Below are 22,357 nucleotides of genomic sequence, written 5' to 3'. Positions count from 1 at the left end.
AAAAAACATAGATGCAGGTGCTTTTTGGTTCTGTGCTATAAAAAATTTTGAAACAATCCCTCGGGATACTCTTTATCTAAGCCAGTCCTGAACTGGGGAGCCAGGAACCCAATGTGCATTCTAAGTCAAGAACACCTAGGTCAGATTTATTAAGATTTGAATTCCAAATAGTTGTGTTTCTCCTTAGACTGTATCGTGCAATAGAGAATGTACATGCTTATGTGATCTCACGGTTCTTTTGCTTTTTTATGATATTCACTTCTCTGTTATTCTTTTTTCCTTATTCTTAAAGCTACTTGGGAGCCCGCAGCGTCTCTGTGATTTGGCAGGACCCAGCTCCACTGAACCCGAACCCAAAAAAAGATCAATTTCAAAACGAAAGTCTCACCTGGATCTTCTCAAACTGTAAGATACATTCTCATTTGGGGGTCTGTATTGATTGGTGAAGACTGCTTCTCTGAATATTCTTAGCGTTGTTTCCAAGTCCCTGAAATTGTTTGAATCTATATTATATGAAATGGGACTAATAATGTACCTGCAGGCCATAGGAGAAGTCTTACCTCAATTTTTTTAGAATCATATAACTTTCCATATTTTCATTGACTTCAAGAAAAAAGTGTACCAGATGAAATGTCCAAAAATTCTTCATTGGGGTTATTTTAGGGAAATCCTTTTTGATTTACAATACTGTAGCTATATGATTCCTTTACATATAGCCCCTCTAGGAAATGGAATATTATCTGATTTGTAATAGTTGTAGTCACATGCATCTCTTCAGAAATACAGTTCTTTGATAGAGGAAGGTCTGTATTATCCTATAGCCATTATAAATGTTTTCTCTTTGGAAAACTGAACATAATACAAAAGTGAGATGATTCTGTGCCTGTCCTTGTGAAGATTATAAATTCCCATCCACAGTCTTTATTTGTACTCAAATAAACCAGCCAACTGAGAGTGTGATTCAAGGTGGGCCACTTTCCAGCCTGACCATGTTTGTTTCACTTATTGTTCATTTTATTTTTCTGCCCAGATTTCATGTAAATCACAGTATCTGTTTTGAATATTAGACTGTTCACCAGTCAGACAATTCTTATTCATTTTGGAGCCTTTTTCTATGTTTCGCGTATTGATGCCGTCTTCTCCTTTGAACGCTTTCAGCATCATGGATGGCATGACTGAGGCGTGCATCAAGGGTGGCATCGAAGCCTGCTATGCTGCCGTGTCCTGCGTCTGCACCTTGCTTGGGGCCTTAGAAGAGCTCAGCCAGGGCAAGGGCTTGAGCGAAAGTCAGGTCCAGCTGCTGCTTCTGCGCCTGGAGGAGCTGAAGGACGGGGCCGAGTCGAGCCGAGACTCCATGGAGATCAATGAGGCTGACTTCCGCTGGCAGCGGCGAGTCCTGTCCTCGGAACACACGCCCTGGGAGTCGGGGAACGAGCGGAGCCCTGACATCAGCATCAGCGTCACCACGGACACGGGTCAAACCACTTTGGAGGGAGAGTTGGGTCAGACCACACCCGAGGACCACTCCGAAAACCACAAGAATGGCCTCAAGTCGCCAGCCGTCCAGGAGGGCAAGGAGCCTCTGAGTAAAGTGTCAGAACCGGAAGCCGTGGACCAGCCAGATGTGGTTCAAAGGAGCCACATGGTTGCCTACCCCGATATAACTAACTTCCTGTCCGTTGACTGCAGGATGAGGTCCTACGGATCCAGATACAGTGAGAGCAATTTCAGCGTAGACGACCAAGACCTCTCTAGGACGGAATTTGATTCCTGTGATCAGTACTCGATGGCAGCAGAAAAGGACTCGGGGAGGTCTGACGTGTCGGACATCGGGTCCGACAACTGTTCTCTAGTTGATGGGGAGCAGACCCCTCGGGACTGCCTGGGCCACAGGTCCCTGCGGACTGCGGCTCTGTCTCTCAAACTACTGAAGAACCAGGAAGCCGATCAGCACAGCGCCCGGCTGTTCGTGCAGTCCCTGGAGAGCCTCCTGCCGCGCCTCCTGGCCCTGCCCAGCGTGGAAGAGGTGGACTCGGCCCTCCAGAACTTCGCCTCTACCTTCTGCTCAGGTTTGTGAATCATTTTTTGCTACATAGTCAACAAGACCATTCAGAACATTTTGCTTAAGGGGCAGTTACCAGCATGCGTGAAGTTTGAAGTGCTCAGAGCATCTTAATGAATCCTTGGGTTTCTTATATTTAGAGAGAGCAAAGGAATGTTAACTTACTGGTGGTGGTTTGCTTGAAGTGCACAGCCGTCGATGGCTGGAATACACTGTGAGGTTGATAAATTTGTATGGTGTGGAGTGAAGGGTAAGAGGTAACTGCATTCTAGAAAGCTAATACTGACTGAAACAAAATGACAATCTGTCACTCTCAAAACACTGAATTCTTCCTATGCTTCTACGCCTTGATGTCTAAGAATCATAGAGCACTGCACTTTTGGTTTATTGACGTGTAAATTATTTCAAATGAGGTCTTGGAGCAGATGCAGGCTGTCCTCCCAATATATTCTGAATTCCCCTGAACTTCAAACGGTGTGTGTGTGTGATACTCCAGTATACTATGGCAACATCACATTCTCCAATCTCAGATCCTTCCTGTCTGTCAAATGTCAACATTGTGACCCAGACCGTAATTTAAACAGGAGTGCTGTGGGCATCTTGGCCAAAGTATACCAGAGAGTTATACTAGTTTTATTGAAGGGCAGAAGATCGTCACCTAGGATTTTGGTGGAGGAAGGAGATAAAGAATACAGGGTAGCAGCGTTTCACACAGGGAATAATTAATTTAAAGATCGTTTTCTTGAAAGGTACTCATAAAGGGAGAACCCAGCCTTTTCCTTTCTATGTAGGGAAAACCCCAGTTCTTTCCTATTGTGTGTCTTCCCTTTTTTATGGGTCACACAGAACACTGTACTTCGGATGCTTCTGGTCATCAAATGTGTGGAAGTTTTCCCCCAACACAAGCAGCAAGCCTCTGACACCAGCTGGGTGTCCTACAGTTTAACTCAGTTCTGACGCTACCTACCTGCTACCCCCGCTACAGACACCAGCTGCAAGCCCAGGTAACACGAGTTACCTGTGCTTCTGATGGACTGGCTGTAAACCGGAGGTTCCCATGACCCCCTCCTTAGGCTTGCTTAATTTGCTAGAATAGCTCACAGAACTCAGGGAAACACTCACTTTTGTTTACCAGTTTACAAAAGGATATGATAAAGGATACAGATGAACGGCCAGGTGAAGAGCTACGTAGGGTGAGGTCTGGGAGGGTCCTGAGCACAGGATCTTCTGTCCCCGTGGAGTTGGGGTGTGTCACCCTTCCGGTGTGGATGTGTCCAGCAACCTGGAATCTTCCCGAACCCCCTACTATTGGGATTTTATGGAGGCTTCCTCATGCAGGCATGATCAATTATTAGCTCCATTTTCAGCCCCTCTCCCCTTTCTTGACGATGGGGTGATGGGGGTGGAGCCCAAAATTCTTTACTCCCATTGAGGAGTCATCCAGGAGCCCACCCAGAGTCGCCTCATTAAAACAAAAGATGCTCTTCGTGTTCTTTATTGCTTAGGAATTTACAAGAGTTTTAGGAGCCCTGGGTCATGGATGAGATCGAAGACACATATGAGGACGAGAGATGCTCCCAGTGTTCTTATCACTTAGGAAACCACAAGGGTCTTAGGAGCTCTGTGCCAGGAACTGGGGGCAGAGACCAATGTATAAATTTTCTATTATCTCACAGTGCTACAGAAAGAAAGCAATTAATGGGTGCAAAAAATGTATGGCAGGAATAATTGATTGCCTGACCCCAGGGTGATCAACTGTGCCTTCCCCTGAAATTCAGGGGTCTCTTGACCACAGGATATTGAGGTGCATGGACCTCCCTGGGCCTGTGCTCAGGACTAGAAAGGACTGACCCTGAGGACCAACATGGAACCGTCAAAAGCCAAGATCACCGCTTGCTCTTCCACCACTGAGCCTTGAACATGTGTTTGTTGTGATACTTCCTACATTTGTCTACCCCATTTTTGATCTTCTAACAAACAACATCACACACAAATATAAAAAAAATTCTAGCCCAGTTCCTGGAACTTGGTAGAAGGGACTGCTGTGTTGTTAAAAGGGAGCTTAGGTATCTTTAAGAAGCTGCTCAGATTGTCCTTTGTCAAAAGGACAAGAAAAACACTTTGATCCAGGGATATTTAAGGAAGAACATGTTTTAATATGAGAATGATCCGATACTGTAGCAGCAGGCGCCAGCAGAGACACGGCGCTTCTGATCCTGGGCTGCTCAGTAACTCTGACCTACCTAGTGGTTAGGAGAGATGCATATAATTTCTCAACTTTTCTGACTGCACTGTGATTCTTTTTAAGGCATGAAAATACCAATTTTTAAGGCTACCCGACATTTTTTCTCAATATTTTTCTTTTTGGAATTAGATATAAAAATAGAGTTTGGTTATTTGATTTGTGTGAAGGAATATACACACACACCAAAAAATCATGTTTCATTGAAAAACTAGAAAAATATATAAATACTCTTCTTAAAAATTAGGGCTTCCCTGGTGGCGCAGTGGTTGAGAGTCCGCCTGCCGATGCAGGGGACACGGGTTCGTGCCCTGGTCCAGGAAGATCCCACATGCCGCGGAGCGGCTGGGCCCGTGAGCCATGGCCGCTGGGCCTGCGCGTCCGGAGCCTGTGCTCCGCAACGGGAGGGGCCACAACAGTGAGAGGCACGCGTACCATAAAAAAAAAAAAAAAAAAAAAATTATATTTCTCCCTAATATCTTTTATGCCACCATCACTAGATTTTACATTGTTTTATTGAACATTCCCAGTGTATGTGTTTTGTGTATGTCTTTTTTGTTTCTCTCTTTCTCTCTCTCACACACACGTGCACACACAAATGCTTCTTCAGTCAACATTTATAGAGAAACTTCACTGTGCTATGTCCTAAGGGTGCAAGATATGCATGATTTATCCTCAATACATATTTATTGACTGTAGATTGATGAACTTACTTTTTGGTTCCTAAAGCTATGAATATTCATGTGCTGAGAGAATCAGGGGTAAAGCCTGAGTTGGAAGGAGTTTGGTAGGGCCTCTGATCCTGTGCCTCTTCCCAGCTGGAAGCATTCTTGCGGGGAGGAGCTTGGCCGCCTGCTCTGACCAGCTTGATGTCCCTGGTGCCAAGGCAGAGAGCCTGGCACCCATCAGTGATCCCCCAAAACAGCTGTGTATCAGATCACAGCACTGCCCCTGGTTGCAGTAATGATGGCCTTGAGTCATCAAGAAATGGTAAAATTATATTTAGGCCCTTCTATTTAAAGTTAAAATTATCCATACAAAATAACTCGGCTGCAGAAGCTTCAACGTTTAAGTATGTAAGATTCAGCTCTCAGATAAATTCATGTTTACAAACAACATCTCCTAGTAATTCCAGATTAAATGAGTTGTCAAAGTGGTAAAGAATGACTTCCAAAGGGCCTGCCTCATTTCCTATGAGAATTAGGAAACATAATCCTAGCAAAGCCTTTTTACAAAATTTGAAGCAAAGCCTCACCTTTGTGTTTTTGTGTCTTTCAAATCAATACTTATTTGTAGCACGTGCACAACAGCACTTTCGTGAATGTTTTATGTGACCAGAATGCGGCCCCATGAATGTTGCAAACTGCTCAACTTTAAGAGGTCTATAAAATGTCCCATCAAACCCAACATGCTGTGACACTAGTTTTCACATGTAGAAATCAATACATTGAAAAGAGACTTCAGAATCTTTCGGTTGTTTCCAAATGCAGTTTATGGTGATTGTCTCTAACCAAATTGTTAGGCATTTGTCTTTTTGATTCTGGTGACCTCCACAGCTTTTACCAGTTAGGAGTTGGTCTCTGTATCTGAATTACAGACCCGTCACTCTGTGGTCCTGCTGCCAATAAGCTGATTCTCTTCAGTTATCACTATGGTTTAGCGGTTTAGTGGCTCACACTGAATGTCGCTGTGGGTCAGCCGAAGCGACTGGATGCTGGGTCCACGTCTGGCCTTAGGCAGAGCTCTCCCTCCCTTGCACATGTCACCTCCAAGATGAAAGATGAGTGAAAGAGAAACATCTGTACCTGTGAGACAAGGGGACGGCAGATTTCCTTTGTTCACCCAAGAGAAAGTTATGAAAGCCAAAATAGGAGAAGGGGAGAAGGGAGTCTCCCGGAGTCATAACCCAGATATTTTACTCATTATTAACTTCTGTGTCAAATGCTTCAAACCTTATTTTCCCCAAAACTTCCATCGAGCATTTGTCCCTGATTTGTTAGCAGAGTCTGCCCTCCTGGCTAAGGTCAACCTCACTTGGTATTTCTCAGGGGCTTCTGTCCCCCAACAGCTAACTTACAGTTGAAATGAGCCTCCTGAATTCCACACGATTCAGGGGAGCTTTTTCTTCGAAAGCAATTCAAGTTTCTTCTGGTGGGGAAGTTTGAAAACCTTCCGACAAACATGGGTTTTATAAAGATGGTACTGGATGTGAGCTGTGATGACTGCTGCAATGCGTCTGGTCCTGCATAGAACAAAGTGGCATCTGTGGAAGGTGCTCCTTGGGGACCAGAAAGCAAGAGCCAGCCTCCCCCAGCCATTGACAGAGGGGCACGGGCACGTGGCTTTGGGATTGCTGCTCCTTAGACTCGTGGTGTTTGGTGAGGATCTTGAGACTGACTGTGACTAAGTGTGAGGCTAATTGCAAGCAGCCTGATATTTATGAAGTACCAAGTTTCGGAAAAGGTAGTAGAGCTAGTATGAATCTCAATTGTGCAAGAAATATCTGTTTATTTAAATTAAAACAAATCTGCCTCCAGACCTCCAGCCTGCCTAACTGGCCAGACATTTGATCTCTGCTAGCCCTCAGGTCCCCATGCCAGGGTAAAACTAGAAGTGGGAGCTTATGTGGAATCTGGATAGGGAGGCCCCTCACCTCTCACGTCACCAATGTGCCCCCATTGTCCCACTTCACAGCCTTTCTGGGAGGTCCCGTGATTTCTCTACCTCCCTGCCAGGGTGGGGCCTGGAATGTTCTGGCAAGGCTGGGGGCGCCCCTGCACATCCTGTGTCCTCCTCCGGGGTCCTGCCAACCCTCCAGGTGCTGCCAGGTAGCAGCGAGCCACAGACCTCCACCCCCTGCCCAGCCAGGGCATCTCCCTTCTCTTCCTCATTGCTTCCTCCTCCCATCACCTTCCAGAAATGGACCATAGTCTCCGGAAGAAGCTCTGACTTTGTGAGTACGGAACCAGAAGGCAAGTGTGTTGCCAGCTTCAGGTTGTGGCCCCATGATTTAAACACCCCAAAAGGTGATAATGCACATTTATGTCCGTATCTTTGTGGAGAACAGAAGGTAAAATACAGGTAGAAAACCTCGCCTCTACCAGTTAGGATTAGGTTTGCATAGAGTAGGAAACTCAACTGATTACTTGAGAAAGAAAGATTCCTTAACTTCCCCCTACATTGAGTCTCAGGTAGGCCATCCAGTGCTCTGTGATGGTCTGGGACTCGGGCCCGTCCTGTCTTTGGAAAATATTTTGACTACATCTATCAAACTTAATATATGTGTTTATTCTGCTTTTAGGAACATATCCCACAGGTATTCTTACAGAAGTGTTATTTCATCATTTCATCCTTTTTCATAATTGAAAAAATATCAGTGTCTACCAGTAAAGCATTAATTAAATAAATCACAATACAATCATGCAGTGGTATATGCACAGTTATTAAAAAAGAATGAGGCAGATCTATAAGTGCCAGTATCAAGAGATGTCTAAGGTATATTTTTTAGAAAACACCTAGTTGCAGTATAATGTATGTCATATGATCTCATTTGTGATTGTATTTCCACATAACACACAGAAGGAAGTGAGTCTTTTTGGGAGGGGCCTCATTGGGGCTTGGGAGAAGCAGGGCTGTTGTTCATACTGTTTATACTCTGCAGTACTGTTAAATGTTTCACATCAAGTATTTAATGTTTACTTTAAAAAGAAACATCACATTATCTTAGACATGGAAGGTACTTTTCAGGGTCATTTTATGCTAATCTTGTATCCAGTCTTGCACTGGTAACCAGTCAAGCAGGTGATCCATCCTCCTGTTAACAGTAAAGGACATCTTAGTTATAGAGAGAGAATGAACTTTAGTTACAGATAAGTAGAGAAAAAACCAGATAGCCAGAATATGTTAAAGGTCATAGTTACTATAATTTGTCACCCCAAATTCAGTGACACTTCAATGAGACCAATCAGAAGGATGGATGAAAACAGAGGATCTGTTAGGAACATGATAGATTGGGATCTTTTCCCAACATTAGAAGCAAGTACAGTGTGGCAGAGTGCAAAAAGCCTGGAGTTTGGGCCCAAAAGACCTTTGCCAATTTCTAGCTGTATAACTTTGGGCAAATTACTTAACATTTTCAAGTTACTTTCCTCACTGGTAAAATAAAGTGGGGCATCTGATATATATCAAATTTATATATATATATATATATAGATAGATATAGATTGATATATATTATATATCAGATGAAATAATGTGTGAGAAGAGATTGTTCTGGAAGATAGAAAGCGTTTAATAAATTGCACCGATCATGTTATTTGCATTATTAATATCACCAGTGAACTATATCTGGTAAATCAAGAAAATTATCTTCCTTAAATTAATAGATTATACCTTCTTTTGTTTTACTGTCAAATTTGCCAGTTCTTTGTAAGAAATTAATCTGCATACAGATATACGCCAGTACCAACAGATTGCCCCTAACACGTCTAACAAATTATTTCAGAACTCGGCATAGCCACCCGCGGTGACTTCCAGGGCCTTGTCACACCTCTGCTAATGATTTGGGTCTTCATGTCAGCAGACACATTAGCTTTTTTCACTTTCAGCATCTGAGCATGTGCTCAGGTTCCAAAACATATTCCAAGGTAAATAGTTGGTTTCAAAATTTTAAAAGAAACTATTACTGATGTCTAAGATCAAAGCCACTTGCAGATTCTTCCCCCCCCCCCCCCCCCCGTTGATAGACTCGAATATTCCTTTCACCTGCGACCCAGGGTAGTTAAATACGCAGCAACACTGCGTGCTGCTTTCTGTGTACTGTGGAAGGAGACTGCGCTTGTGCTTTATCTACTCCAGAGAACTGGAACCAACCCACCAGGACCTTAAGAGGGTGGAGTATTCCTATGGACCATCAGGGCCAAGCACTCTCAGTAAAAGAATCTTGTAAGGCAGCTGCAAAGTTCTCACCGAACTCTATAGAGAAGGCAAAGGGAATGCCTAATCTTTGCCTGCCTTGGTGGTTTCGTTGGGATAATAGACATACTTACTCCTACCAAAAATGTTTATTTACACTGTTCTCAAATAGAGCAGAGGTCTTAAAGTTTTCTCAGCTTTGAAAGCTTCTTCTGATTCATATCTTCTTACCAGCATATTCATTAAGAAGTCCACAGATATATAAGTAACCATTCCAGTTAGACATTTGTATTTCCCGCTTAATTGACCGATAATTTTTGAGGATTTTTGCACTTCATGTAAGAGGCACATTTTTGATTAAAGGATAATTTTAGACATGCTCTGAAGAGTATACAGGTGCATGTCATGTGCACGCACATGTTCAGGAGGGGCTGTTTCGCCTACATCCCTAAATCCAGCCTCAGAGTGTTTGTAGGAACAAGTGTAGCACTGGGGCAGACATAGTACCAGATGAGGAGAAGCAGGCTTGGGTAGTTTCTGTCACCTCAAGCTGTCTGTGTAAGTTTGACCTAGGCATCAACTCTCTCTGGCTGAATGAGGCCATCTTTAGAGCATGAGGTATCACTGATTTTTGTTTTTACAGTTAATTTATGAAAAACACAGGAGCCTTTCAAAGTGAAAACCATACTATGAAATATAATAGAATGTTTCAAAACAATAGCTGGGGGGAAACCAATAACTTTTTTAATATATATTTTGAAACTGTTTCCTCATTGATTAACAGCTTTTATTGAGATATAATTCACATACCATGCAATGCACCCATTTAAAGTGCCCAATTCAAAGGGTTTTATTATTATTACACTATTATTTTAGTTGCTGCAGTGAACACTGGCATACAAGTATCTGTTCAAATTCCGGTTTTCAGTTCTTCTGGGTACACTCCTAAGAGTGCAAAATCACTGGGTCATATGGTAATTCCGTGTTCCGCTTTTTGAGGAACATTATTACTTTTAGAAAAGTTTGTACTTATGAGTTACTGCACTAAACATCTTAAATGTGTATTGCATCTAGTTGCCATAGCAAACGTCTTCATTCATTCTTATTCATTCATTCAGCAAGTAATTTTAAAGGATCTACTATGTATCAGGCACTGTTCTAGGCACTGAGGTTCTCTAGTGAACAAATAAAGTTCCACTCTCTTGTAGGTCTTACATAATAGTAGTAATGGCAGACAATAAACAAATATATATATATATGTATATATATATATATAAATGCCATTAAGGCAATGAAGAAAAGTGCATGGTGAGGGGGAATATTGCAGAGGATGGTTGTAGGTATGGGATGCTATTTTAGATGGAATTAAAGGGGAATGTCTGTGAAAAGCTGACACCTGGGCAGAGCCCTAAAAGAATCGAGGCAGGGCTTCCCTGGTGGTGCAGTGGTTAAGAATCTGCCTGCTGGACTTCCCTGGTGGCGCAGTGGTTGAGAGTCCGCCTGCTGATGCAGGGGACGCGGGTTTGTGCCCTGGTCTGGGATGATCCCACATGCCGCGGAGCGGCTGGGCCCGTGAGCCATGGCCACTGAGCCTGCGCGTCCGGAGCCTGTGCTCCGCAACGGGAGAGGCCACAACAGTGAGAGGCCCGTGTACCGCAAAAAAAAAAAAAAAAAAAAAAAGAATCCTCCTGCCAATGCAGGGGACCTGGGTTCGAGCCCTGGTCTGGGAAGATCCCACATGCCACGGAGCAGCGCCACAACTACTGAGCCTGTGCTCTAGAGCCCACAAGCCACAACTACTGAGCCCGCGTGCCACAACTACTGAAGCCCGCGCACCGCAACGAAGAGTAGCCCCCTCTCGCCACAACTAGAGAAAGCCCGCACACAGCAACAAAGACCCAACACAGCCAAAAATAAAATAATAAATTAATTAATTTCAAAAAAAAGAATCGAGGCAGCTAGTCATCCAGAGATCTTGGGAGACCATTCTGGGGAGAGGCAAAAATGCAAAGGCCCTGAGGCACGGCCAGGCTTGGTGAGGTCAAGGAACAACAGACAGGTTGGGGTGGCTGAGGGGGAGGGGCGGGGTCGGGTTTTTTTATATTGTGATGGGAAGTCATTTGGAGAGTTTGAGCAGGAGACAGAGGCAATCAATTATTCTGCCTATTTCTAGGTAAAGAAGGCTTTAAGTGATTTTACCAAAGCACCCGGTGAGTAACAAAAAAGATTTTCCCAAGTAGGTTCACTCCGGAGTGCATGCTCTTCCCCACCAGTCTATGGTGCATCTCTGCCCGAACGCTATTCCTTGCTGGCTGTCGTTGTTTTACAGAAATGCCTTAAGAGGTGCTCCTTCCCTGGGATTTGTTCGTGCCTCTCCGTAAGCGGTAAGCCAGATGTTAAGCGGGTCTTGCCAGGCGTCGTGTTTGAGGTCTGTGGATTGTCTCCCGCAGGCATGATGCACTCCCCGGGATTCGACGGGAACGGCAGCCTGGGCTTGCAGATGCTGATGAACGCGGACAGCCTGTACTCGGCCGCGCACTGCGCCCTGCTGCTCAACCTGAAGCTCTCCCACGGCGACTACTACCGGAAGCGGCCCGCCCTGGCGCCAGGCACCATTGTGAGTGTGCGTCTCCGCCCCGCCACGCCGAGGGCCAGCGGCGGCCTCTGGGCTGGCACCGGAGCATCACTGGGTGATGGGATGGCCAGTGTGTTCTATCTCACGCTGATCTGGAATGGGTGATGCCCGCGGGGCTGTGGAGGGTGAGCGGACGCGATGCCCAGGAACCATTGTGCAATTTGCAAGCTCAGTGAGCCGCAGAGCTACCCACCTAGCTCCAGGAGCAAAGAACCCCGTGTGCCTGGAAAGGACTGCCTACCAGTGGCCCAGTAACTTCATCCAGTGGCATTAAACACACGTGTGTAAGACATATTCAAAAACGTAATCAGGGCTTCCCTGGTGGCACAGTGGTTGAGAGTCCACCCGCCGATGCAGGGTACACGGGTTTGTGCCCTGGTCCGGGAGGATCCCACATGCTGTGGAGCGGCTGGGCCCGTGAGCCATGGCCACTGAGCCTGCGGGTCCGGAGCCTGTGCTCCGCAGCAGGAGAGGCCACAGCGGTGAGAGGCCCGCGTACCGCAAACAAAACAAAATAAAACGTAATCAGCGTCTTAAGTGACAGCAGGAGATGTGCAGAGAATGGTCCCCTTTGCATAAAATGCAGGCATGCTGCTACAAAAACCCTTCACTGAGTTCCAGAATATACCAAAACCCACTCGGACCCAGAGCTAAGCTCACTAATGTCGATAACAGAACACCTCCTGTGAGGTGATGACAGTGATGAGGATTCTTCCGTGGTTGGCTCCCTGGCATGAGCAGACCCCTCCATGGCGGACCCTGTACCAGTTTGAGAGCCTAAATCCATGGAATGACATTAAGGGATCAGCAATCATTTGTTTGATAAATGATTGACAAATTGTATGTTTCCGAGGGTGAGTGGTGGCTTCATGAGTGTAAGTCAAGTATCTCTTGAGACACACGTCCTTCAGGGAGGACATGCTACCTCTGCTGCCGATGGGACAGTAAGAAGGAGGTGCTCTGTGAAACATTTCTGTGCATTTTCTAATCCTCCCACATGTCAAAGAGCAAAAATATAAAATGTAGTATCCCTACTCCTTCTACAGGGTTTCTTAAAAAGATTACATAAATGAAAGGACCTTCGTGAAGTTTGGGGCTTTTCCATTGCAGTTTCCGCTTCCCTCGCCACCCTCTGTCCCCCAGGCAACAAGGTTGTGTTTTTCCCATAAGCGGTGACTCAGTGACTCGGGACGGGAAGAGGTGGCAGAGGAACATGAGAGCCTGTTTGTTTGCAAGGGATCATATCCGGTCACCTTCTCGTGTGGTCTTCTCTGCAGAAAGAGTTCATGAAGCTGGTCCAGACCAGCGGGGTGCTGATGGTCTTCTCCCAGGCCTGGATCGAGGAACTTTACCACCAGGTTCTCGACAGAAACATGCTCGGAGAAGCCGGCTACTGGGGCAGCCCCGAGGACAACAGCCTTCCCCTCATCACCATGCTGACTGGTCAGTGGCTCCTTGCACGGCTCCGTGGCACTCGGTGGGGTGGGGAGGGCCCACGCTTCAAAGCCCCTTTCAGGGAAGCAGTAGTGTTTCAAGCAGACTCTGAAACAGCACCCACAAAGCCTCCCTGGCTGCTGATGGCAGTTCCAGGGAAGTGTCATGAGTTCACCTCATAAGAACTTTGTTTCCTTTTTCCACGTGGGAGTCTGCAGGCTCACTGTGCCCCATTGGATTAGGAATTATTTAGCACCTATGTCTGCTGGGATAAAACTGTAGACCTCTTCTGGGGATATGAAGTACTGTCTGGGCGCAAAGCCCAGAATTATTCCTGGAAACTCTCACATGCTCATAGATACCCTGTATCATTCAGTGCTTCTGAGAATTTGCCGGTAATGTAAAATGATTGATTTTAAACTTGGCTTCATCCCCATTTCTTGTCCGTATCAGAGATCCTCCCTTCCCTTCCCAGCTGTACCGGAGTGAAAAAGAATGCAAGGGAATTGCCCGGCTTTAGGACTCTGCACTTCCACTGCAGGGGGCCCGGGTTCAATCCCTGGTCGGGGAAATAAGATCCCACCAGCCACACAGCATGGCCAAAAAGAAAAGAAAGAATGTAAAATAGCTTGCCCAGCATCTTTTCTTTAGTGCCTTGAGTTTTTTAAATCCTTTTTAACTATTGGAAATATCATATGAGAACATAAAGAGAAGTATGGGGTGTGGTCATAAGGCAACATTTTGGCCAAAGCAACCACTCATGGCTCGGCGTGGCATAACTACAATGTCAGGTCAAGATCGGGGAGTGCTCAAAAGTTTGGACCGGTCATCAGGAGCCTTAATAAATTTGATCCCAGTTCCCAGACTGGTTTCTATCTGAGTGATCTTTTCATGGCTCCCACGGATGCGATAAGTAGAGCATGGCCCTACGTGGACAGCTTCCCTGCCCTCTCTGTGGTGTGTATGTCCCCACACAGCTCAACACGGCTTTGCACCGGACAGGGCACACTGGCAGGAACCTGGGGCAGTCTAGCTGGGAGGCAGAATCTGTTGTCCCAAAGGATATGTTATATTGTCTGTGGTTGCCGCTCTTACAAAGGTGGCAGAGTGAACTACTGACAGGTGGAGATCAACACTGAGGAATTTGGGGGAAGGCACTATTTAGAAATCAGGCAGGGAGTCAAACATACAGTGAGGTCTCTCCACAGCAGGCAGTGTCTTGGTCATTGTCTGGCATTTGGAGTGTTGGTTCCAGAACTAGGATGGAATTGGGGGAAGCAAGACTGGGTCCCAAGCCTTGCGGACCATCATCACCAGACAGGTGACCAATTAGTATTTTATTAATCATGATAATATTTACATCCATTTGAAAAATAGGAATTCATATTTATGAAGACATTTATGAGACATTTATTCAGTCTGCCTGTAAGCAATGCTTGGTTTCCATCTCTCTGCACAAACTGGCTTCAGGTTGAGATTAAAGGTACTGTCCAGAGCTTCTAAGTGCCTTGAAGTTTAGATGAAGGTCTTCAACATGCCAGCTTTAATTTCAATAGCATAGTTTCTGCCAAAATTAATCTCTGAATTTCTTCCCTGAATCTTAATACAAGGAGTCATACAGTAGATGTAAAAATGAACAAATAGGGACTTCCCTGGTGGTGCAGTAGTTAAGAATCCGCCTGCCAATGCAGGGGACATGGGTTCGAGCCCTGGTGTGGGAAGATCCCACGTGCCGCGGAGCAACTAAGCCCGTGCACCACAACTACTGAGCCTGCGCTCTAGAGCCCATGCTCCGCAGCAAGAGAAGCCACTGCAATGAGAAGCCCGCTCGCCGCAACTAGAGAAAGCCCGCGGGCAACAATGAAGACCCAATGCAGCCATAAATAAATAAATAAATAAAATTTAAAAATTGAACAAATAACAGGCTAGTCACAGGAGCCGTATTCATCAGTCATCACTGTTAATCAGCCATCTCTTTTATAATGGAACGGTAAGTTCAATTGCTTCATCCATAGGGAAGTTATCTAACTTTAGATTAATGATAGAAAAACAGAGACTTTTCATGAGAATTCGACAGAATTACGTTCTGTGATTCTTTGTAGCAAATTTCAGGTGTGAAATGACAAGTGAATTTGAGCAGCAGTTAACCTAGAGCTTGGAAACGTCCGTCTAATCTTTTCATTATGTGCAAGGAAAAGCAATAGCAGTAACCTGGTCATCAACACTGTACTACCTGTGGCCATTCCTCACGTCATGTCATGTCAAAGTATTCTATAGATTGTGGAATTTTAGCACTTAGATAAGCTTTGTGTTACTAGAATTCGTCGGCCCTTTACCTAGCACATAGGAAACAAAACTTTGATACGTGGCAATTTCTGGCAAATGTCATTAGACCATTTGACCATAAGTCAAATTAATTTCAGTGAAACTGCGCTGTTCCCACTGTAGTAGTCCTATAGATTTCTCCCTGCCTTCCCTCCCACACCCAGTTTTACTGAGAGGTAATTGACATATTAATCCCAGGTGTACAACATAATGATTTGATACATACATATATGGTAAAATGACCATCACAGTAAGTTTAGTTAACATCAGTCACCTCTCATAGTTACAAATTTTCTTCTCACTGAGGTGAGAACTTTTACGATCCATTCTCTGAGCAACTTTCAAAGAGATGTGTTACCAGAAGTTTCTAGACTTCCTGGAGTTACTGTAAGAATCAAAGATATAATGAAATAATTTTCAAACACCATGCAAGTCTCACCCTACTGGGGTGAAGGTGAAGTTCTAAAGTCAGGGAATAAGCTTATGTTACCCTCTTCTCCCATCCCCTCTGTGTGGTGCATTCGCCTATGTTAGTTGCATTCAAATGCATATGCTTCTACTCCATGGTCACTCCTCCAACGGTTACTTCCTTTTTACTGAGGAATTTGGGGCCCAGAGAATGGAGTACCTGGCCCAAGGCTACAAGACTACTTAATTCAGAGGCAAGGCTGAATTGAAGCCCAGCCCTCTCAACCCAGGCCAGTCTCTTCTTACCAGTATGTTAAGGAATGGTTCATTGAACTAATTCTGTAGATGAGAGTATATTTTAACAAAAATTTAAACAGGGTGAATTAGAATCCCATATTGAGCTGAAGTTTGGTGTCATGGAAGGAGAACTGGATGGGTGTCAGAAGACGTGAATACTAAGTCTAATTCCTTCCTTTGCCAGCCTCAGGATGTGGGCGATTTACCTACTTTGAATACTTATTTCTTCCTCTGTGAAATAAGGAAAGATAATACCTACCCTGCCTACGTACTTGGAGTTGTTGGGAAGATCTAATGCAAAAAATGTTATGTGAAAACACTTTGAAAATTGTAAGGTATTATTAGTAAGGTATTATGCCTTCCAATCAGATTATATGATTATCTGACCAAAGAGGCTTATCCTCCTCTTAATTCTTTTGAGGAAGCTCTGAAAAACAGATCCATGTTGGAGTAACCTGTACATATAAAACTGTAAAATGATGCCACGATTTTGAATAAAAGCGAGTATGCAAAGATCAAAATATTCTAAATCAATAGATTTTCTAGCAACAGAGGTATCAGAATTTATCTTTATTTTTTCAAATAAAAAAACGCATCAGCCTCACAGAAGAATGCTCTAGCAATGAAAGAAAACTGTACTGAATGGATAAAACAAAAATTTTAATATTCTGATAAAAGGTTGCTACATACTTGGTACATAACAGATCCCATGACTGTTTGTTGGGAAGAAATGAATATTGTGGTAGCCATTTGTTTTTGACTGGAGTGTTCTTTAAAAAGAAAAAAAAAACCTTGCCCTTTTTCCTTGACAGATATCGACGGCTTAGAGAGCAGTGCAATTGGAGGGCAACTGATGGCCTCAGCTTCTATGGAGTCTCCTTTCACCCAGGGCAGGAGAATTGATGACTCCACAGTGGCAGGTAGTGACGTGGGTCTTGAGTTTATGAATATACATCCATCGCATGTGTTACCAGCAATTAAATTATTATGTGGCAGCTTTCTGTACTGACGTAAATGAATTAAGATTTCATCTTGGCAGAAAAATACCTGATGAAAGTTACTAGCATCGTCCAGCTGCTGATGCAACATTCATTTTTTATCAGCACAAAGTGAAGCACAATCCGATATAACCCTTTCCATTGTATTTCCTGTAGTAGAATTGCACATGGCTCGATAATGCTAATGTGATGGTCAGAGAATCCCAGGCCGTTCATCGCCAGGTTGTTTTATCTCCGGAAGGTAACCCAGACCCCTTCACGTTCTAGGTGTGGCATTCGCTCGCTACATTCTGGTTGGCTGCTGGAAGAACTTGATCGACACTTTATCAACCCCCCTGACCGGCCGAATGGCGGGGAGCTCCAAAGGGCTGGCCTTCATTCTGGGAGCTGAAGGCATCAAAGAACAGAACCAAAAAGAACGGGATGCCATCTGCATGAGCCTCGATGGGCTGCGGAAGGCAGCACGGCTGAGCTGTGCTCTAGGTATGGCGGACACGGTATCCCTGACCCGTGGCCTGAGGGGTGTTCCCGACGAACACATTAGGAACGGCCCTAGTGGACAACAAGTCTTTTAGGAGTGCTTCTGCCAGGTGAGTGGTTAGAGAATAGACTCAGTTAAGGGGTGATTGTTTGTTTCCTCTAAAGGAGTTGCAGCCAACTGCGCGTCAGCCCTCGCCCAGATGGCAGCTGCCTCCTGTGTCCAGGAAGAGAAAGAGGAAAGGGAAGTCCAGGAACCCGGTGATGCCATAGCACAAGGTAACAGCAGAAGGGCTAGAATCCACCTGGTGCCTTTGTGAGGTCTGCACGTGCCCGCACACACGAGCAGACACACTTGTCCCTGTTGGCACGTGTGATACACGGCGTATTGTATACCACTGGTGATGAGATCCCGCTGGACCACAGGCTTGGGTCAGTTTTTCATGGCTGACCCTCCAGACTGCTGACAATAGGTCCCTCTGGACACAAGAGCCATACTGGCTCCTGGCGACTAGGAAAGTCACCTGGCTGCTAGCCAGAGGCCCACCTGGCTCAGCTGTTCACACCTGTGGCGTCCTCTGGCCACTGGCTTTGAAGCTTCCCAGGGTGCACATTTGAGGACCCCCTCAGGCTACAGTGGGAAAGATAGAATGGCCAGGGTTCTGAGGGGGGAATCAAACCGATGGAGGAATCCCTGAGAGGAGGCTCAGGAAGGCTTTGCTCTTGTCAGAGAAAAACCTGAGCTTTGTGAACTTGGGAAAGGGTTGATTTTTAACTTGTTTAAATTAGTCAATGAAGTGGATGGTTATCTAGATATAAGGAAAGAGAATAGCCTTTCTAATAGCAGTGGAAGATAAATGGCAGACAGCAAACAAGGAAAAATTGGAAGCTTGGTCCAACGTGTGCTAACAATGTATCAGGTATATAAAATAGGTAGTCGCAGAAAGAGTCAGCACATTTTTAGCTGAGAAAAACAGGTTAGGTTGGGGTTCCTCAAACCTGAGTAATAGAATCATGTGAGAACAAAGCAACTCTTACACATCCCCAGTGTTAACTGCAAAAGGGCATCACACTTTTACTTAAAATGTACAACTATAAGTTACATAAAGATACTTAAATTTAAAGTTCTTCAAAAAGTATTAAACCAGAGCTAGTATTTGAATTATCGACAAATAAAAGATAAAGTCAATATCACATCCGTGAGACAAATGACGCTTTGCTAAAAATCGGTTTGCCCTTTACAGTAGGAGCATGGTTCGGCTTCCTCTGTAGGGAGCGTGCTGTGTTTCTGGGTTCTGGACTATTGCTCAGTTTTCCCACTTAGACCCATCTTCCAGTGACTGGACACCTTAATTCATGGAGGATGCTGTCGTTTGGCCTTGCCTTGGCATTTTGCGTAATTGACATCTTAAGTCACCTTCTGCACCTTTCTCATTCATTATCTACAATTTAAAAAGTATTATTTGAAGATCACAAGTATAAACGTAAACTCAGGGAGTGAAATGATATGGGAATTTTCAGTTATAAAGCGATCATCATGGCGCTGAGTGTGTACATACATATGTTGTTTTACATGATCATCATCATGAACACCTAATATTAAATAAACCTCAGAGAGGACTTGGGAAGGCCAGGAATTCTTTCTTATTATCAGTATGAGTACACAGGGGCAGAGGATGGGTCTGGGCACAGATGGCTTTAGCTGGGATTGGCACTTGAAGCCCATCCTCACTGCTGTGACTGACCCAGATCCCAGGGGTGGGCCCACAGCTCAGAATCCATGGACTTCTGAACCCCGGGGCTGGGGTCACCGATGTCTGTGGGCCTGTGGGCTGGGTAGTTTGCATGATGAGCCTCGGGGACCTGCCAATGAAGAGCTCGCTGCCAGTGACATCCAGTGACATCCCCCGTTTCCTTTTGCCCTTGCACAAGAGCACATTCTTTCCTTTCCCTCCTTTCTCCCTCCCCTTCTGTCTCCCTTACTTGGACTGTTATTCTAATGAATGTCTTTCTGACGCAGTGAAACTAAAAGTGGAGCAGAAACTGGAGCAGATCGGGAAGCTGCAGGGGGTATGGCTGCACACAGCCCACGTCCTGTGCATGGATGCCATCCTCAGTGTCGGCCTGGAGATGGGCAGCCACAACCCGGACTGCTGGCCACACGTGTTCAGGTGTGTGACCGGATCCCCAGTCCCACAGGCCTGGCACCGCCTGCTGGTTGGGGGGGAGGGCCGGGAGGGGGCCTGCCATGGGGAAGGGGTAGAACCCCGCACCTGCCAGCACGTAAACAGTTCACAGTAATTCACAGAGTTTGGAAAAGCCCCAAATGAGAGGTTAAAAAGAGAAGAGGGAATAAGGGCCCAACTGAATGTGTGTCTCAGAGAACAGAGTGACAGAACTGAATTTAGGAAACTGAACTATCATTGACATTGTCTGTGAGAGGCAGATACAGTATCCCAGGGAAGAAAAACTGATTCTTAACTAGAGGCTGGTAAAAGACCACATAAATTAGGTGAATACTAGGCAGATCTAAAAGCTGGTCATGTGTCAGCAGCATAACATGGCTGTGTGTTTATTAATGTCCTTTTTGTTGAAAGAAGGATTTTTGTTAGCTTACATGGACACATCGTAAGTACAGTTTGCCTACTTTTAATTTAGCTAGACAAAGGAAAAAATAGAATAGTACATTGTGTCAAAGACAGCCAGAAGTTTGGCTCTTAGCTTTGTAGCATCAAAGTAAAAACAACCTCCCCATCAGTTACGCAGTTCACAGCACCTGTAAAATAAAAACAGAGTGAGAGCTCCACGGTCCTCCCACGACCAAGAAGAAAAGCCTGCCTTCCCTGGCACTGGCGGTCGGGTGGACTTCGGACAAAGGGAGGACCGCTCTCCACCCGCAGCAGGCACAGGGAGGCTGCGGCTTTCTTGCCCATCTCCCCAGCACACACCCCAGCCTCTACAAGCTCAGTTCTGGCCGAGCGGTGGAGGGTGGTCAGGAGAAGGATGTTGGCCCGCAGCAGGGCTCAGGCATCCGGGTCTTTCCCAGAGCACTGGCCAGATCTAGGCTCTGTTTATCATCCTCAAAGCAAGTACAGCCTTGAGTGAGTGTTGTTCGACTTTCAAAGATGATTCTAGGGTTGAAAAACTCATCTTGAGAGGAACATGTGGAAGGGCCAGCATGAGTCGGCCTGGAGCACAGTGGGTTTTAATGTGGAGGCTGGTGACCCGCTACTCTCCGTTGCTTTCACAGGCAGAAAGAGAAAAAGAGAAAGACTTAAATTGCACCCAAGAAATTTCTATGGAATCAGAAAATGGCCTGATTGTGGAACATCAGAGTGGATTATCCACGATAGTCTTTCCTAGTAACTGGACTTACTCTGGGGTGAGGGGTCTCTAGTCCCAGGTCCTATTGGGAACAGTTTGGAAGCTGGCAGCTGTACCATATGTTGTGACTCTTCTCTGAGTTTACTGTGATTAGGTGACTACCTCACCCCCTGCCCCAGTAGTGGTTACGTGGAGCTCTCAGGACCCAGTGGGACATGGCTGGATGGAACCCCTGAGTGAGGGCCCATTGTGGCCAGAGAGCCAGTCCACCACATGCGCACTCATTCTGGGATCTCAAAGTGAGGAGATGTTTCCTGAGTCCTGACTAGAGCACGAGAGAGAGGGAAGAGGACCCTTTGGGAAAACTCACTCAAACAGCCAAAGTCCTGATAAGCCAGTACGCTGGACAGGACGTACCAGGATAAACAGAGCTCTGTTCCCAAACTTTCACCGAGGAATCCTTAGCCCACCTCCAGGCTGTCTGGTCCAACTCAAACAAAGGTATGTATAGCGGGAAGAGAGGAAGTGGGAGTGGAGAGAGAGGGGCTCTTGCTGGAGGAAGGGGAACAGTTCAGGAGGACTGTAAGGCTGGCTCAGCTCCTTTGTATCTCACTGTGGGGTCGCCAGAGCGGGCCCAGCTGAGCTGCAACTTTCAGCGGCTGCTGTGTGTGACTCTCTCCAGGGTGTGCGAGTACGTGGGCACGTTGGAGCATACCCACTTCAGCGACGGCACCTCTCGGCCCCCACTGACCATCAGCCAGCCTCAGAAGACCCCCAGAGGCGGACTCCTCGGGGACCCGGAGAGCGAGGGCTCACCCCAAGAGCAGAGCCTGGAGCAGGGGAGCTCTCTGAGCGCGGCCCCCGTCATCCAGCCCCTCTCCATCCAGGAACTCGTCCGGGAAGGCAGCCGAGGCCGAGCCTCCGACTTCCGTGGGGGCAGCCTCATGACGGGCAGCAGTGCCGCCAAGGTCGTGCTCACGCTCTCCACCCAGGCCGACAGGTGCGCGCTGTTCCCACCATGCCCCGGGGGGCTGTCCCCCAAAGAGCACCCATCGTCTGCTGGCCACACCACATGCTCCTCTTCTGCTCTCAGAATCATCCCCAGGACAGCTTGATTTGTTAGCCAGTCATTGAAGCCTCTTGTAATTTTTTTCAAGTACGTCTCTGTCTGCCATCACGCTGCACACGCACAATGAACTCTTTTGTCTAGTGACTAAGGCTGGAGGCTCAGGGGCGGGGTC

General features: G+C 46.0%; 1 protein-coding gene across 1 annotated transcript in view; it reads left to right on the top strand.

Annotated features, from left to right (window-relative positions):
* ARFGEF3 (ARFGEF family member 3) overlaps positions 1–22,357 on the top strand; it is a 197,664-nt gene that overhangs the window by 116,551 nt on the left and 58,756 nt on the right. Inside the window, exons 11-19 of the mRNA XM_067701951.1 lie at positions 293–405; positions 1,159–2,069; positions 11,669–11,835; positions 13,131–13,296; positions 17,130–17,237; positions 17,583–17,798; positions 17,961–18,071; positions 19,813–19,963; positions 21,799–22,116. Coding sequence (XP_067558052.1) covers positions 293–405; positions 1,159–2,069; positions 11,669–11,835; positions 13,131–13,296; positions 17,130–17,237; positions 17,583–17,798; positions 17,961–18,071; positions 19,813–19,963; positions 21,799–22,116 — 2,261 coding nt within the window. The remainder of the gene's footprint in view (positions 1–292; positions 406–1,158; positions 2,070–11,668; positions 11,836–13,130; positions 13,297–17,129; positions 17,238–17,582; positions 17,799–17,960; positions 18,072–19,812; positions 19,964–21,798; positions 22,117–22,357) is intronic.

This window comes from Pseudorca crassidens, chromosome 13 (assembly GCF_039906515.1).
Source record: "Pseudorca crassidens isolate mPseCra1 chromosome 13, mPseCra1.hap1, whole genome shotgun sequence".
Taxonomy (NCBI): Eukaryota; Metazoa; Chordata; class Mammalia; order Artiodactyla; family Delphinidae; genus Pseudorca; species Pseudorca crassidens.
Note: the sequence above shows the minus strand (reverse complement) of the source record. Positions and strands in the feature narration are given on the sequence as shown.